This window comes from Pituophis catenifer, unplaced genomic scaffold (assembly GCF_029215685.1).
Source record: "Pituophis catenifer annectens isolate HBS135680 unplaced genomic scaffold, rPitCat1.0.hap2 SCAF_2, whole genome shotgun sequence".
In the NCBI taxonomy this organism is placed as follows: Eukaryota; Metazoa; Chordata; class Lepidosauria; order Squamata; family Colubridae; genus Pituophis; species Pituophis catenifer.
The window spans coordinates 132284113-132302890 of NW_027256882.1; the positions used below are offsets into that span (position 1 = coordinate 132284113).

General features: G+C 38.3%; 1 protein-coding gene across 2 annotated transcripts; it reads left to right on the forward strand.

The window, feature by feature from the left end:
- The first annotated feature begins 1422 nt into the window (after positions 1-1422).
- Positions 1423-18496, forward strand: WBP2 (WW domain binding protein 2). Of its 2 annotated transcripts, XM_070937557.1 has the most exons (8): positions 1423-1569; positions 3562-3670; positions 4794-4929; positions 8840-8932; positions 10430-10570; positions 11131-11250; positions 13798-13874; positions 16310-18496. In XM_070937557.1, the coding sequence occupies exons 1-8, from the start codon at positions 1511-1513 to the stop codon at positions 16361-16363; spliced, it is 789 nt and encodes a 262-aa protein (XP_070793658.1). In that variant the 5' UTR covers positions 1423-1510; the 3' UTR covers positions 16364-18496. The 2 variants fall into 2 exon arrangements, with proteins under 2 accessions (XP_070793658.1, XP_070793659.1); XM_070937558.1 differs by lacking the exon at positions 13798-13874.
- The last annotated feature ends 282 nt before the right edge of the window (positions 18497-18778 follow it).

Consider the following 18778-nt stretch of genomic DNA (forward strand, 5'->3'; position numbering starts at 1 on the left):
TGTGGCAAAGACTAAAAGTCAAGCTTGTCTCAGTTCCATGTGCTTTCTGCTACCTTTATGTGGCCTTCAGATCATTATTCACATGACTAAGCAACTATGTATGAGTGACAAACTACACATTATGTACAAACCACAGAATGGGTTCTGAAAAGAAATAGAATGAGCCAAATTGAAATAAACTATTTTACACCTTTTTACTTGAGCCCTGAGAGCATCTGGCAATTTTAGAAAATACAAAATTAAAACAACAGAAATTCAAAGGTATACATTAAAACCAAAAGAAGTATTCATTAGAAGAGCTTGGTTAGAGATGCATCTGGGCGAGGGTAGGCAATTAATTTTCCCAAGAGACCACATAAAAAATTGGGACTGTTGTGGAGGGCTGAACTAATAGAGATCTGAAAATGTGTCAGTATTCATACACTAACATATATACACACATTTTAAAAGTTGCATCCAAAATAAAAGCAATGCAGTTGTATGCATGGCGGCACTTATTTACATTTGATCTCTTAATTTTTTATTGATCTCATGCAGGCTGGATAGGGACAGCCAAAGGGCCAGATGTGGTTCATGGGCTGTAAAATGATCTGAGCTTTCTTTATAATGGAAGAAAGAAGGCATTCTACTGTTTAGGAGCAACACAGAAATAAACCCTCTTCTATGTGTCAGATACTATGAATGAGTCTGACAAAAGGAACAATTTCTCTTGCAGCTCTTACTGGTTAGAGCTAGATGTGGTCCTAACAATCAGCAGTCTCTGAGAATCAGATTGCAAGCCATTTAACATTGAAACCTTCGATTGTGCCTGTGTAACAGAAATAGGTTCAGTATCCATCCAATATTCTTCAGATGGAACATGAGTTACAAGGTGACCTATATTTCTAAATATGTCTGGAAGCAGCAACTTCCATTATGTCCTACGTTCTTGCCTTTTATTTTTGCAACATCTTATGAGAGTTGCCCATTAATACTTTTTTGCATAAGTCCAAGGGCATACTCCCCAAAATATGCAGGAGTAACCCAAAATGCAATAGGGATAGTTTTAAGGAAGCGAAATAAGTAGTATCAGAATCTGAAAGTATTGTATCTAATTAGCAAAACTTAGACTTAAAACTTAAACTCTCTCAGACTAGCATGAAGTAACTTTAAACTTTATTCCGACATTACACAGTTGTTTCCTAAAGCATCAACTATTGTGAATAGAAATCCAGTGTGTTTATCCAACGTCATACACAGACAGGAGTTCGTGATTAGAAACTTCACCCCTCCCACTTTCCTGCAAATTTTACCGTGGTCAAAAGCCACCTTTTTAACCAATGAACTACATTTCCCACCATGCCTTGGCATCGCCCCTCGTTGCTGTATTCCTCTTCCGGTCCTGTTTGTTGCCTAGAGCTCCTCTAAGCCGGAAGTCGCTCGCAGAACTTGCGTAGAGCCGCTTTATTAACGGCTGGAGCCTCTCAGTCCAGCGGGTGTTGGATAGAGAGTCATCAGTTGCTTAGCGGCCATGGCGCTGAACAGGAACCATTCGGAGGGAGGCGGCGTCATTATCAATAACAGCGAAAGGTATTGGGGGCGTCATTTGCGGCTCGTGGGGTCCGGTCTGAGCATACTGCGTCAGCGGCTCTTCCCCCTTTACTCCCCGGCTCCTGATTCCCGGGGCCCCGCCCTTTCGCAGATGCCCCGCCTCCAGGGGCGGAGAGAGAAAGTTCGCCAGCCGTCCTCCCTGATCTCGCCTTTTCTTGCTTTTTCCATTGTGGGGGTGATCCACTCGATCCTTTCGATCATAAATAGGTTTAGTCTTTAGAGTACGACGCCCTTTTTTATTATGCTGCAATATGGTCATTTTCCTAGAAATTTCTTAGCTGAAGGCATAGTAAGATTAAAGCAAAATTAGCTAACAATGGAAAAACAGCTAAGAATTGTGTGTAATAGAACTTTTCCTGAGCATAACATATTTTTCTAAATATCCTCAGCTCGTAAAATTTTGTAAAGAGTGTTTGTTTTTTGTTTCCAAAGACTTTAATTTATTCCCTCAATTCCCATGAAGATACTTTGAAACAAATAAGATTTCTTTCTTATTCCCTTTCACCTATGGCAGGATGATATTACTAGCAGTAAATATCAATCATATAAGATACCTTTTTCCATTGTTGGCAATATGCGCAGATCTGAGCAGCTGGCAATTGCTTAACGCATTGTAAGCCACCCTGAGTCTCCGGAGAAGGGCGGCATATAAATTAAAGCAAAAAAAAAAAAAAGTCAATAGATGCAAGCCAGTTGGAGAGTCAGCTTAAAAATCACAGTTTCCACACACTCTTTTTGGAGAAAGAAGTTGGAAGGAATACCAGCTGCAGTAAACAAAAACAGCTGGGAGAATAAATAGTAAAATTCAGAAAACAAATGAGAATAAAAGTTGGAACATTGGCAATGAATGTAGTGGCAACACTCCATTTGTAAATGTACCGTTAAAGGGAACAGGAATTGCAGAATGTATAACAGTATCAGCTTTGGAAAGCTGACACAGGTAAACATTCCAAATTACATAGTGATTTCTTTTATTCCAACTTGTTTTAGCTATTTCTCATATATTTATAACTTTATTCTACTCATGTATTGCTGAATCAGTACAGATTTCCACAATAGGAAAGCGTTTTTGCCATAAGAGTCTTATAATAATTTTGTCCAATGCAAAGTTAAACTACAAGAAGGCTTCTTTATGTCATGTTAGTATTATGAAATAGTATAATCTACCACCATGTCTGCTCTTCTTATCTGAACATGCTTTTGCCATTCCTTTTTGTTCTTCTGTCAAAAAAAGCATTTTGCATTTTGGAAATGGCAGGGTATATTGAATATCCTCACATTACAAAGTTTTCTATATAAATTTCTTCACTGGAAGCAATGAAAGAGAGTGTGTAAAAATGAAAATATGACTTTAGCATTAAAAGGTAATAAATCATCAGGCTGATGACTGATTTTTAACACCATTATAAGCAAAGATTATAGAATAATGGTATATGAAGAGAGTACTAGTTTTATTTCTGTAGAGCTTAGGAACTTATACAGTACTGAGAAAGGCTGATAGGAACTTTTTCAGTCAATCCTACCGAAGAGTAGAAGACTAGGAGAGCTGAAAATTTGTCTCAGTTCAGGCTGCACAAAATACATGAATTGAAATAACAATCCTATCCAAGTGACAGATGGAATAGTTTGCATTGCTGCTACAGTATTAAAATTGGGTGGAATAAAGTATTCATTTTACTGAATTATGCCATTTCATACATAGTAGCTTTGGCTGTGTTAAGAATACTGCCTTTGGTATTACTCATGCGGAGTAATGTTGGTTCATTTTTTGGTGATATTTTCATGTACATGTTTTTCAACAAAAGGGATTGCTGACAACCTCACTGATAATCATTGTGTGCCTGTTTGTATTTAGTAATCTAAATTTGTTGAAATCTTGTGCCAGTGGTGTTAAAGTTTATATGTCTTAGATATAAAAGAATGTCTAGAAAGTAAAACTTTGTATCTGATGTCTGTTTTGTTTGAGTATAGCATCTTGATGAATTACGAGCACATTGAAATGACATTCCATGATATGGAACATATGCCAGAGGCATTTAAAGGGACCAAGAAAGGCAGTGTCTTCATGACTCCGTATCGAGTAAGTCAGCAATGTATATTTTTTACACGCACACTTGGAAAGAGAAAAATATCCTAAAACTCCTGATAGTTGTCTCTATCTAAACCTTTGTTATTCTGGTTTAACTGTGTTGATATGGGAGAAGTATCAATGTAGCCCCTTCTGTTAAAAACTGGATAATTGCATTTAATATTTGTGTTAAGATGGCTGACTTTTGGAATTAGCATTTTTATGCTTGGTACGTCCAAAAGCCAAAGGAAAAGGAACATAAAATGAGTTGAACTTTAACATAGGAGCAGCAAAGGTGGTAGTTATAAGGCTGGCCTTGTCCTTTCTTCTCCTTTTCTGTCCCATAATTTGAAGTTCAGATCTTCTAGGCAACATAAAGAAGTGGCTGAGGTCTTACAAAAAAAAGATTTGGCCTTGTAACAGATGGCATGATTTTGCAGTGCCCTTATCCCTTGAAGTTTTATGATGAGTTTTCATTTCCAATGGCTAGTTTGAGTATTCTCGGTTGCAGTATGAAGCAGTATTAGAATTATATTGGGAGAGCAAGCTGGAGCTAGTAAAAAAGAGGTGGTAGAATGGCTGAATTGCTTCAGTAACTTAAAAGTACATGGGCAGGTGGGTATTTCAAGCACTTTGGATAAGAGCCCTGGTGGTGCAGTGGTTAAGTATTGCAGGCAAACTCTGCTAACAGCCAGGAGTTCATCCTGATGAGGCTCAAGGTTGACTCCCAACCTGGGAAGGTTCCATCCTTCCCAGGTTGGTAAAATGAGGACCCAGATTGTAGCAGCCAATATGCAAATAATGCTTTGATATTGTAAACTGCTCAGAGAGTGCTATAAAGCTCTATGGGGCGATATATAAGCTTAAATGTTATTGCTATTGCTATTTGATTAATATTGTACATCAGCTGAGCTTCTTGAGTATTTAAAAGCTATCTAGAAATAGATTAATATTGCTGTTTCATAGTATCAATCAGATAAATTGTTGGTTCCTATTTTCCAAAGAATTTGGAAGCATTAATTGAAATATTAGTTATAAAATATCATTTGAGATTTTCTTAGCGTGTAGCAATGAAATCTAGTGTTTTGGTTTTCCGATTCTAAACATTAAAAATCTGTACTCATTTTGCCTGCAGGTTATTTTTGTATCTAAGGGAAAAGATGCAATGCAGTCTTTCATGATGCCCTTTTATTTAATGAAAGAATGTGAAATTAAGCAACCCGTGTTTGGAGCAAATTATATTAAGGGCGTAGTAAAAGCAGAGGCAGGAGGTAAGTACCCCTGTGTTTTTAGCATTTGATTTATGCTGTTCGTACAAAAATCAATTCACAAATTATTGGGATTATTCTACTCCATTGTCTTCGCAATGAACTATGAATTCATCTTAATTTACTTGCAAAAAAAATTAAATGAGTTCTGAGTACTGGAATTACTTTGTGATAGTGAAATGTTTAGAATAATTATGCATTGGAGTAACATGTTGGTGACATATTCAGAGGGTGAAAATAGAGAACATAGAACATAGAGAGTGAACATGTTGTGGACAAATATATTTGGACTTCAGTAAGGTATTTGACAAAGTAGACCACAACCTACTTCTTGGTAAGATAAAAAAATGCGGGATAGATAGATGGATTCTGACCAACCACACTCAGTCCTCAATGGAACTAAATCTACATGGAAGTGTGCAGTGGGGAACCCCAAGTTTCTGTCTTAGATCCAGTATTCTTCAACATCTTCATAAACTATTTAGATGAGGGGATAGAAGGGTAACTCATCAGATTTGCAGGCAGCATCAAGCTAGGAGGAATGGCCAATACTTTAGAAGATAGGCTCAAGATTTGAAAGATCCTGACAGATTTGAATTCTGGGCCCTATTTTAAAAAATGCAGTTCACTAGTGAGAAAATTAAGGTTTTATACTTAGGCAACAAAAACCAAATGCACAGGTATAGAATAGATGGTACCTTGCTCAACAGTGGTAATTGTGAGACAGATCTAGGAGTCCTAGTGGACAATCACTTACATATGAACCTGTGTTGCAGCTACCAAAAAAGCCAATGCAGCTAGGCTACGTCGACAGAGGGATAGTATCAAGGTCATTTGAAATATTAGTATAGCTATACATTGCCTTGGTAAGATCACACTTGAAATAATGCATGCAGTGCTTTCCTGACAGAACCATTAATCAATGAAATAGCTTGCCTTCAGAAGTTGTGGGTGTTCCATCATTAGAGGATTTTAAGAAGAGGTTGGACAGCCATTTGTCTGGGATGGTATAGGGTCGCCTGCTTAGGCAGGGGGTTGGACTAGAAGACCTCCAAGTTCCCTTCCAACTCTGTTGTTCTGAATATTATTATTCTTGCTACTTTATTTATAACGAAAGACCAAATAAGCATGTTTGTCTCAACAGTCATGATTAAACCAAATCTTCTATGCTAAAGAAGAGAATGGTCTTTCGTACCCTGTTTCCCCGAAAATAAGCCCTCCCTGAAAATATTGAAATACAGAGCTGGAAATCAGATAAGACGGCAAGAGGAGCCCCATCTTGCTCCACGCAATAAGACTTCCCCGAAAATAAGGCCAAGCGCTTATTTCGGGGTTCACAAAAATATAAGACAGGGTCTTATTTTCGGGGAAACACGGTAGTATCTGAACTGATGGGAGGGATACCTCCAAGATCAGCAGTATTGTTCCCATTCAATTCTCTGTCTCTGGTCTCATCTTGCAAATAATAATAATAATAATAAATATTATTATTATTATTATTATTATTATTATTATTATTATTAATAATAATAATAGTAGTAGTAGTAGTTGTTATTATTATTATTATTATTGTTGTTGTTGTTGTTGTTGTTGTTATTTTGGGAAACTCCAGTAGTCATTGTTTACATGAGTACAAAATATGTATTGTTTTATATTTCAAATTTTATTTAAATTTTGAATTTTTTAACATTTTTATCTTAAACCGTGACTGGATTTCCCTTGCGTGAACAGTTGTCCCCTCCCACACACACACTTCTTGGCAAACTATAGAGCTCAACTAGAAGCATTAGGAAAAAAGTCATAATACAGAATATGGAAACTTTTCAAGAGTTTTCAAAACTGATGAAAACATTGACCACCCCCATTGCCTACTTTCATTAAGTAGGATGAAGCAAGATGTCATAAAAATGGATCTCATCTTTTTTATTTTTGATAGTAAAGCTAAATCAGACACTGTACTTCATCTGCTTAGGTTAAATGGCTTATGACATGCAGCATTCTGAGATCCCACAGAGGTCATTATCTTATCTCGGTTGCTTTTTGATGGCTGTGCAGTTCTATTTGATTGCAAGTTTCATATCTAATTGTCTTGAAAGCTCTTAAACAGTTTTTTTTTCCCTGCTGTATCTCATGAAGTTTGTCTTAGCAGAAGAATGGAATATGACAATGTCCATTTATGCCATTTTATACTGTATTAAAAGAGCCGAGAGCCTTACTTCTGAGTGATGCTCAGTATCAGTCCGCTTCAAATATCCAATCTTCTAATCTAGCTGGGAGATAAGGGATCTTTTAAAGTGTCTGGTCATACTGAACAAATCTTTTCAGTATTTTACTTTTAGGGTGATGTATGGGCAATGATTTAATTGTGCTGATGAGCACATTTGGAGTTTCGAAGGCATACTATTAAAAATGGCTACAATAAAGGAGATATGGCTACTGTCTATGTGGTTGTGACTACTCACATACACCTGTTTACCAGGAGGTAAAATAATTCATTATATCTTGACCCGCTTAGGATATTTCTTATTACCCCAACACACTTGTCCTTTTTTATGGGCACATAGCCAGACTTCCAAATCCAGCACTTGGCCTTCATTACTACCACTTTATGTATGGAATATAAAAGTATTTGTTGTTAAATAAAGATAACAGCAGAGGCTGAAGTTTTATTTTTCAGTATCTTCACTTCCCATTTAGTTTCTTTTAACTAAAGTGCACGTCAGATGATTGGAAGCCTAGCAGATGCCAAGGATATATGTACATGGATCTCCATGGGCATCACATTGCTTTCCGTACACAGAGGTTGAAGTCAACTAAGTAATTCAGAAACATTGTACTTTTACATGATTCTTATGTGATGGATGATGCCTGAGGACCAGGGGCTAAAACACAGCCCCCTTAATTTTATGGAAGCTCCCAAATTTAAAGGACTTCAGCCACATTGATGATATGTTTGGTGGTTTTCTTCCAGTCTTGCAGTTCTAAATTGTTCCTATAATCCGTATAATTTTTAGCCCAGATAAACTCCTATTTCTTATTTAATTTCACTTCACATGGTTGCCATTCTAGACTGATTTATGGCTATCTGAAGAATAATTGCGAAGATGTTTTAACAAATCAAATTTGCCCTGGCTCGCTCAGAACAAATTTAATCTATGTAATGTTATTGTTTGCAAATTGTTGTTGTTGTTTTTCTTTCCTGGCCTTTGATGGCTCTTGAAAGCACAGATCTTTTTTTGTTGTTTAAAATCCATCTCCCTGCAACATTATCATCATTCCACTATATATATATATATATATATATATATATATATATATATATATATATATATATATATATATATATATATATATATATATATTGTACTCAATTACATTTTTGTACTTTGCTCAATCATTATAGAAAAAAGATTTCACCCAATTCTCCCTGCCATTAAATAGTAACCAGTTTTTTATATTTGTTTTGTAGAGGTAGGAACAATTATATTCACAAATGATCAGAATTAGCTAGCTCTCAGTTTTTATTATCTAAATAAAAAATTGTTATTATTTCTGGTTCCACAGTTTGAAAGTGTGTATCTGCTCTTAAAAGTAGCAAGAAGTAGAGAGCATGTTGGTACAATGGTTAAATGCTGGCCTAGAAAGCAGGAAATTATCTGTTCTAGTCCCACTTTAGGCATGAAAGCCGGCTGGGTGATTTTGGTCTGTCAGCCCAACTCTGTAAAATAAGGAGAAAAAGAGAATACGACCCTCGTTTTCTAAAGTTGCTTTTATACATGACTCTAAAAGGCTGAAACTGAATGGAAAGATGATAGAAGAGGAGCCTTATAAGGATTTCAGGAGCCTTTATAAAATAACCTGTAATAGACAAGCTCATTTTACTTTTTCCACCTATCTTATCTTATTTTACTAGGTGGTTGGGAAGGATCTGCAACGTTCAAAATGACATTTTCAGCTGGAGGTGCCATTGAGTTTGGACAGCGTATGTTACAAGTAGCATCTCAAGGTATTTATAACGGAAGAAGATCGGCTAAAGTGGGAGAGAAAATCTGGGTGTTCCTTGACGAAGAGTTGAAAATGTGTTTCAGATTAGGATAGATGCCTGGATTATTTAAAATAGTTGAGGGAATTAAAATAAAGCTAATTACAAAATAATTTGTAATTCATATTTATGATTGGTTGCAGCATCCTTGCAGTGGTTTTTTCCCCCTATTTTCCAGCAAAAAACGGCCATTGGATTCATTGGATTAATGACCACATAGTATGCTTAACAACTGTAATGATAAAATGGTTTTATAATGACCATCATAAAAATGGTTGTAAAATTGAGTCAGGTCAACTGCAACAATTTATGACCAAAATTCTGGGCTCAGTTGTGGTCATAAATCAAGGACCACCCATGTCTGTTATTCCATAAACCAATGGATTATCAGTTGTCAGTTCTGTTTTCAGATCTCCTTTCTGCTAAGGGCAGAATGACAGCCTTTCTTCTCACTCACCTTTCTAATCAACCACATCCTTTCCCCGGCCCCTCCTGCTGCCTCTGAACTCTTACTAGTACCAAATCAACTTTCATGAGACAGAGAAAAGTTTCATTTCTCCAGTGCCCTGTTTTCTTCCACTGACTAATTTAATGCTGGACTTAGGCGGTTCTGCTTGCTCTGTGTTTCTGCATTTCTACTCTGTTTCTATCTGATACATTAGAGCAGGGGTTTCAAACCGGAAGCCCACAGGCCAGATGCGTCCCATGCAAGCCACCCCAGCTCCACGAAGGGGAAAAAAGTTGCAAAGTGTCACGTGACAGCAACGTGATGTGGCGAGTTTGACACCCATGCATTAGAGCCTCTAAACAGAAAGCCAGACCTGTATTGCAATGCTGTTGGCTTCATTTTTTTTGCTACTGCACCAGGCTTCACAAATCCTGTTGTGAAAAAGACGTGATAGAACTAAAGAATACAGCAGAATTTTAGGGAGTCTTCGATTTACAACTACCATTGGGACCCTAATTTAGATTGCTAAACAAGGCAGTTGCACAACCTTTCTTGCCACCATTGTTATGCAAATCACTATTGTTGTTAAGCGAACCATACAGTCATTAAGTGAATCCAGTTGTCCCCATTGACTTCGCTTGTCAGAAGCCAGCTGGGAAGGTTGCAAATGGCGATCACATCACCTCAGGACGCTGCAACTGTCATAAATACATGCCAGTTGCCAAGCGCCCTCTGATGGTCCTAAGTGTGAGGACTGGTTGTAAGTCACTTGTGTCAGTGCCATTGTAACTTCAAATGGTCTCTTAATGAATGGTTGTAAGTCAGGGACCATCTGTGTAGGAGACTCAAGACCTGTAATTTACTGATATTGCTAGTTGTTGATTTAATTGGTATTGTGATGTCAGTGAGTTCCATGCATGCCATTGTCTTATGGAAGTGGGTTCTGGCTATTGTATTCCTGAAACACTTCCTGTCCGTTCGGTTGAATTAACTTATTCATCTTTGTTTTCTAGCTTCAAGAGGAGAAGTTCCCAATGGAGCCTATGGTTACTCCTACATGCCAAATGGGGGCTATACCTTCCCGCCACTTGCTACCAATGGGATGTATCCTCCTCCTCCTCCTTCGGGATACCCTTATCCACCACCGCCACCTGGTGAGTTTTGAAAGTAAAAGAAGGCAACTTTTAACTAATGTTTCAGTTAGAAATATGTTAAGGAAACCAAGTTTTTATCTGATTTTTCATCCTGATTTTTGCCTATTTTCAATTGTCACCCAAACGGGCAACTCCCTTGTTAAGTGTAAGCAAGGTTTGTTTTGCGTAAAAGCACTTGCTTTTAGTTCTTACAAAGTTTCTACTGGGTAATACATGGTTCAGCCTTGTCCCAATACTTCTCCATACCTTTCATAGGTTGATGAAAGTGTTCAGACGCCGTGTAATCACAAGGGAGCCAATCTGGACAAGCTGGAAGCAGTTAGCATGGTCAGAAATATATCTGAAATAGCTCTGATTGCAGCATGAGTCATATTATGGTATAATATGTCCGTTTCTGAATTCTTCTTCTTCTTCTTCTTCTTTTTTAATATATGTATAAATTGGGCTCTTTAATGTACCTAAAAAGGTCAATTTGAAGGTAGGCATTTCAGTGAAACTGAGGTTTGTCTCAGCTAATTGTTTTTGCAGTGCTTCACACTTGTCTTTTTCCATTGTCCTAGAATTGTATCCTGGTCCACCAATGGATGGTGCTATGGGATACATGCAGCTTCCGCCTCCTCCCTATCCTGGGCCTATGGAGCCACCTGCTGCTGGCCCAGATCTTCCCACCACTCCAGCAGGTAAGATGTTTGCACACAGGCCAAGATAGGAAATTTTCTGAAAAATGACAGATTGGCACAAAGCCTTTGAATCAGGGTTCACGTATGCAACCTTTCTAACTTGTGCCTTGCCAGTATGTTGGTATACTACTCTGTTATTCCCAAACAATACATTGTGAAGGCACCAGATTGGGAAAGGCTGTTCTAGGCTTAGCAAACCATATTAGCATTTGTTTTGTTGATAAAGCCCATTTAAAAGAAGACATGTTTTGGAAAGCTGTTCTGTAGAGACGTAATTTTAACTCGGATGGCTAATTTCTAAAAATGGTACAATTGAAACTCTATTAATCTCCCTCTATAAATCTATTTATAAAGGAATTGCCTATTGTTATTGTCAAGCTTCGCAAATCCAGTTGATAGAGAAAGGGAAAAGGGGATTTGTTCACCCTGTGTATCACCAGTAAAAAGGCAAAACATCTAGCAAATTTCACCATATATAAACCTAGGAAGGGCTGAGTTTTCCATAAAAAATGGCAGGTGGTTAATTCCTACATAGACAGAATAACAGCACAAGTTTTATTTACATGGCTTTTTAATATAATATGTTTTCAATTAATTGAATACAAAATAAAAATAATAAACCACACTAGAAAGAATTTAGAAAAAATATACAAGAAAAAGAAATGCATGCTGGGCATATATTCCTATGTGCATATGGATACAAAGTGTGCCAAAAGCCAGGCCTCACGGTTCATTATATAAATTACATTATATGCTTGAATTGATTCCATTTTCTCCTAAACTCTTCCCTAGTCATTTGACTAATTTTGTCCAACAGCACAGACTAGGAGTTTTTAACAAATATTACAAAACAAAGAGGAAACTTTCACTGTATAATATGTATTATTAGCAAAGAACAAGAGAGAGAAAATTCTAGAGGCAAATTCAATGTTTGGTGTTGGAGTCAGTGTTTGGCAACAGGCCTGTTATTGTTGAAGAGTGGCAGTATGTCAGAGGGTATGATCTTCCTCTTGTGCACAAAAACTAGACATCTGCCTGGAGAAGAAGGGAATCAGGAAAGACTTCAGCTTTTTACCCTGACTGTGGCTTTTAGAAACTTCTAGTTTGATTCTTAAAATAGTAAGGGTCACAGTTCTTGAAACATATCCCTGCAGTAGGTCTGAGTTGAATACTGAGCAGGACTATATCCAGGGGTGGGCTTCAAAAATTTTAGCAAGGGGTTCTCTGCCCAGTTGCTGAGTGGGCGTGGCCTAGTTGGCTTCCTGCACCATGGTGGGGAGGGGCGTTTTTGCCCTCCCTGGGTTCCAGAGGCTTTCCTTAAGCCTCCGGGAGGGTGAAAATGGCCTCCCCAGGCTCCGGAGGCCCTCTTGAGGCCGGAAACGGGCCTGTTTCCAGCCTTCCCGAACTTTCGGTAGGCCTGTTTTTTGCCCTCCTCGAGCTGCCGCGCGCACCCTGCACTTACCTGTATCCAAAACAGGCCGTGTGGGGACTCCAGGGAAGGGAGGGGAGAGGTGGGCAGGGCCAGCCAGGAGTGGGATTTGTGGATTCTCCGAACTGCACAGAATTTTAGCTAGAGGTTCTCCCAAACCCCTGCGAACCCCCAGCACCCCACCCCTGACTATATCACAAAATACAGAATGGTGCTCTGTTTGCAATTGGAAGTAGGTGGAAACAAGCCCTTTTTAGCTAAACAGAATAATCCTATTATTATATGATTAAAGGACAGTAGGGTTTCTGTGCTTAGCTTACACTGCATTTAGGGAAATATGAGAAGCAAGTTCAATCCTGTGTAATACAAGAGATGATGGTTTGCTAAAGCAGTATTCCTTCTTTCAAGCAAGAATTGAATGACACCAACTGCTGCCTTGTTTTAGCCTTGTCCTTTGAATAACTTTAGAGGACTTCACAGAATTTGAGTAGCTGATTGCATTCCTCTAGAAAAAAAACATACAGCAGCTTTGGGCAAAAATGGCAAGAGAATTACAACAGGGATTATACAATGTATTAAATGACGGTTGGATCTGTTTGATGTGAACTAGCACAGAATATGACAGTGATTTGAACATTCAGGTTCAACTCTAATTTCCAGCTTAATAGTTATCAAAAAGACTTTTATATTATGTATTTACTTGATTAAACCACAACTGCCTAGATTCCTACACATGCTAAGCATAAACCATGGCTTACAGGCCATAATATATAAATTCACCCATCACGTTAAGCCAAAAGAAAACAAATCATTTTATTCAGCAGCTGAGTACAATATGCACACTCAGCTCTTATTTCTAAACCTACTGTAAGTGCTCTGGTTTTTTTCTATCTATTTGAATCTATGGAACTCATCCATAAACGGCTTTCACACAATTGTTGGATGCTCAGGTGCTGTGTGTTTTTATTTGTTATACTGTATCCGTTTTATCTATTTTTATTGTAAGCCACCTAGAGTCACATGTGTGAGATAGGCGGCTATATAAATTGAATAATTAAACAATAATCACTAATATGTGTTGTTGGTTGTTGTTTTTTTTTTTTTTTTTTTTTTTGCAGCTGAAGCTAAGGCTGCAGAAGCTGCTGCAAGTGCATATTACAACCCAGGCAACCCTCATAATGTCTACATGCCCATGGTAACTTTCAAAAATATATTTAGAGCAAGCAGAAAAAAATGTGTCTCTTGGTTGCAGCTCAAAACTTCCACATTTCCTTTCTTTGAAAACACTTAACGTGCTGCTTTCTCTTTAGTTTTTTTTCTCTTCTACCTTTAACTTTGGTGGGTTCTTGTTTTTGAGTCTTTTTGCATTTCGCCATCCCAATGATACCTTCCTCTTCTCGTGAATTTTTCTAGAAATTTGCCTATGTCTTCTTTACTTCTTCTTTCTGTATTCCAACCTTCTCCACTTCCTTTTTTCTGATTTCTCAACTGCAGCTTCATTGGCTTTCCTCATATCTGCCCAATCTACTGTCTATATTTGTTGTGGAGGTCATAAATATATGTACAGTAGGTCACAGAAGTGAGTTACACCCCCTCACATTTTGTAAATATTTAAGTATATCTTTTCATGTGACAACACTGAAGAAATGACACTTGGCTACAATGTAAAGTAGTGAGTATACAGCTTGTATAACAGTGTAAATGTGCTGTCCCCTCAAAATAACGCAACACAAAGCCATTAATGTCTAAACTGCTGGCAAGAAAAGTGAGTGATAATGTCCAAATGGGGCCCAAAGTGTCAATATTTTGTGTGACCACCATTATTTTCCAGCACTGCCTTAACCCTCTTGGGCATAGAATTCACCAGAGCTTCACAGGTTGCCACTGGAGTTCTCTTCCATTCCTCCATGATGATGTCATGGAGCTGGTGGATGTTAGAAACCTTGTGCACGTCCACCTTCCATTTCAGGATGCCCCACAGATGCTCAATAGGGTTTAGGTCTGGAGACATGCTTGGCCAGTCCATCAGCTTTACCCTCAGCTTCTTTAGCAAGGCAGTGGTTGTTTTGGAGGTGTGTTTGTGGTCGTTATCATATTGGAATACTGCCCTGCGGCCCAGTCTCCGAAGGGAGGGGATCATGCTCTGCTTCAGTATGTCACAGTACATGTTGGCATTCATGGTTCCCTCAATGAACTGTAGCTCCCGAGTGCCGGCAGCACTTATGCAGTCCCACCACCATGCTTGACTGTAGGCAAGAGACACTTGTCTTTGTACTCCTCACCTGGTTGCCGCCACACACGCTTGACACAATCTGAACTCACTTTTGTTGCCAGCAGTTTAGACATTAATGGATGTGTGTTGCATTATTTTGAGGGGACAGCACATTTACACTGTTATACAAGCTTTATACTTACTACTTTACATTGTAGCCAAGTGTCATTTCTTCAGTGTTGTCACATGAAAAGATATACTTAAATATTTACAAAATGTGAGGGAATGTACTCACTTCTGTGACATACTGTATGTTCAGATTTTTAAAGAAAGGGCTGGAAAATGAGGGAGATACAGATGATGATTAGGTGTATATAGTTTTATAGGTGGGTTGCACTATCTGGGGATGTTTTATAGAAATTATTTCTATAATTTCCATAATTATATAGTTAATTTTAATAAGATTATATTGCAGAGGCTCTATCAGAGGAATTTGATTTGCTTTTGAAAAAAAAATCCAGTACCACAATGCACTGCAATGCCTTTGCTGTATGTCTCATGAACATGAATGCATCCTTGATTGACAGTGTTTGTGGGTGTCATCTTCTCATGGAACTCACAGCAACTTTGAAAGGATTCCCAATGTCTCTTCTACCCAGGCATTAACTCAATCCAAGATTCTTAGTTCAGCAAGTTGGCTTCATTGTATGCCCTCAGAGGACCCTTTACCGTGTATGTTCCTATTGGCTTAAATCAGGGGTGTCAAACTCGATTTTATTGAGGGCCTCATCAGGGTTGTGTTTGACCTCGGGGGGCGTGGCCAAGGTGGACGTGGCCAGCTCGATGTGACTTGTGTCAGGGGCGCCTGTGGCGGCCTGAGTGCTCTGCCAGCGAAAACAGGCTCCCAAGGTCCGTTTTCAGCTGCAATGGTCTCCTGCAACTCTCTGCAGAGGCACCCTGGGCTGGTCCTTCACTGTTTTCAGGGCAGCCCTGCGGGCCAGATCTAAGCACCCACGGGCTTGAGTGACACCCCTGCCTCTTATACATAATAGAGACACCTCTTCCAACTTGTACATAATAGCTTCGTACATCTATATATTGCTATATATTACATGAACACTTTTAGCACATGACCCTAATTATTTGGGAGCCTTATTCATTTATTTAACCCTGCCCGATACCAATAAGGCAAGAGTAGATGACAGGACATAAATGGTGCCTAAAATAGATCTCATGAAAATTACATGATAGTACAAGAGAACACCCCTTCCCCCCACATCAATTCACTAACATGGTTCATGCAGTATAAGTCTAATTTATATCTTATTATTTATCTAAAGCATAAGAAATGCTCTGCAGTTGAAATACGTGTAATAATAAACTGAAGTTGTTATTGTTTTCTCTCTCGTACATTTTAGGACCAGCCTCCTCCACCTCCTTACTTTCCTCCAGAGGACAAGAAAACCCAATAGAGAACCATCATCACATGTTGCATCCTTTATTGCCATATGGCTAAAAATTGATTAGGGATATGACAGCGATAAGAGCCATCTTGTCTCTCCTCTCCCCTCCCCACCCCCCCAGTACATGTATCTCTCATGGACAGAAATGACAGATATATATGCCAGTAGGAAAGTGTTTCTAACGTTTTCCTGGATTTGGGAATGCACAGACACTTAATACATTCTTCTCCTCTGTAAGATATAATGAAGGAGTCTTTTTCCCTATCCCACCTTTTAATTGTCCCAGAGAACATTCTTTCTTGAAGAAAGACTACTTCAGCTGAAACTTATCAACAGCTATTGAATTTGGTAGGTGTTGATATTTTAGGTGCTGCCCAGCTCATTCACGGTGAAGCTTCAGAAGAAAATTATCTCTGTGATCTTTTGATTGGTTCTTCGTTGCATGAACCCTGCCATCCTCTGATTAAGGAAGTTCACTGATTTTCTGACAAATTTGACAGCATGTATTAGACATTTGATTCTACTTGGACAATGGGATTTTCTGCCATTTCTTCTACAAGATGCATGTATGGTAGCACAAACACTTCACACTACGGACAGTCTTGTCTACTCTCTTAATACCTTGGCTCTTTTCAGTTTTACCATAACAAAGTGGTGGCTGCACAGTTTTAGCCAGGAAAGCATCTTTACCTCTAGAGTTAACAGGGTAGTTGATTTGACCAAATGGCTGATCATCCTAGTAGTAGATGATATGGTTTCTAAGAAAGAAGATAAGTCATATATAAGCTTATTTATGTGTTTAGTTTAATATTGCACAGATTTTATTCCTTTAATTTTGAGTGTATTGCAACTTGAAGGAGCAGGTTTATTTTATGGCTTTCACCCATCACACTCACTGTGTGTGGTGAACATCAGATTACCTTTCAATAACTCTTTGGTTTAACTTGATAACTTCAAAGGCTTTGCTAAAAAAAAGAAAAGAAAAAAAGTCAAAGCCTTCTAGGGCTTTGTGTATTTCCTCAAGTACAATTCATGAGTAAAACGCCATATTCAAATCACAATCAGGCAAAATTCTTTTCTTGAAACAAAACATGGGGGAGGGGTGGGTAAGAGGTAGGGTTTTAGGAATTTTCTACGGCAGTAGGTCTTTAGACGTATGGCTTCCAAAGATTTTGGAAACTTATCGGAACAGTTGAAATTCTAGTGCTGGCATCCCTTCATCTGTCTAAACCAAGGAAAATCTACTCTTCATTCTTTAATTTTGAATCTGGTTTAATTCTGAAATGAAATAGATAAAAAACTGCTGTAAAACTGTATATCCTTACTGCCCTTGATAGTAAAAATACTTGAAATTGCCATTTCCAGTACTGACAATACAAAACCCCCCCCCCAAAACCCCGTCCCCACAAACTTGGGCCTTTTTTCACTGTTGCTTCAGTTCTATGTAGTGCTTGAAGCAGCGCCGGTTATTTCCAACTTTGGGTGCATGTCCGCGCTCTCCCACTTGGCAATAGATACAAATTGCTTCCTGACTTTTGCTCCAGATTGTCCTGGGGCAAAACACAGCATCCGGTAACAAGACAGGGGCAGAATAGGATGGTCTTTCTGCATGTTTCTGCAATGCTTAGTTTTTGCTTCCCTGACTTAGCACAAATATTTTGCTTTTATTAAAATTTGTGAACAAGCAGACTTATTTATGACCCATTTGCATTATTCTGAGCACTTTGCTACACGTTTGTAGACTTGAGAGACAGCCATTTCAGTTCAGGTTGGAAGTACTGCAACACAAAAATGCAGATGCTTTTTCAGCAAAAAGGGTTGCAGCGCTCTTTCCTCTAGAAACTGAAACGCCATCTAACTGATAACTAGGTTTGCAGACTGACTACAACATATTTTAGGTTCCTTTAGTACTGTATGGTTTTTGCAAATGGTTTCTAGCTGACCTATAATATATTTTTTAAAAAAGCCATGCATTTTTCCCTAGATTTGCTATTTAAATGAAAGTGATGTGACAAAATTGTTATATGAAAAATCAGTATGTATTTTGGAGAAATTTTGTTATATATGGATGTGAAATGGCTCTCTTGAATGCAAGGTTATCTTTTGGTTTGCTGAGACTGTGAAATAAAATACATGACATCACATTGCTTTGGTTCAGTGAGTCAACATATTGAAAAAAGTTACTTATGACTTGTTTCAACCCTGATGACCGTTGCAGCATCCTGGTCACGTGATCAAAATTCAGGCACTTGGCAACTGGCATGTATTTATGACAGTTGCACTATCCTGGGATCATGTGATCACCATTTATTTATTTATTTATTGGATTTATATGCTGCCCTTCTCCCGAAGGACTTGGAGCGGCTCACAACAATAAGAAACAGAAAATACAAAAGTTAAAAGACAAATTAAAACAGAATATCC

Bases quoted from the DNA above. Each gene is read 5' to 3' on its own strand.
- WBP2 (XM_070937557.1), top strand. From the start codon at position 1,511: ATGGCGCTGAACAGGAACCATTCGGAGGGAGGCGGCGTCATTATCAAT. The intron at 8,933-10,429 runs GTATTTATAACG...TTTGTTTTCTAG, and splicing joins GTTACAAGTAGCATCTCAAG to CTTCAAGAGGAGAAGTTCCC. The intron at 11,251-13,797 runs GTAAGATGTTTG...TTTTTTTTGCAG, and splicing joins TCTTCCCACCACTCCAGCAG to CTGAAGCTAAGGCTGCAGAA.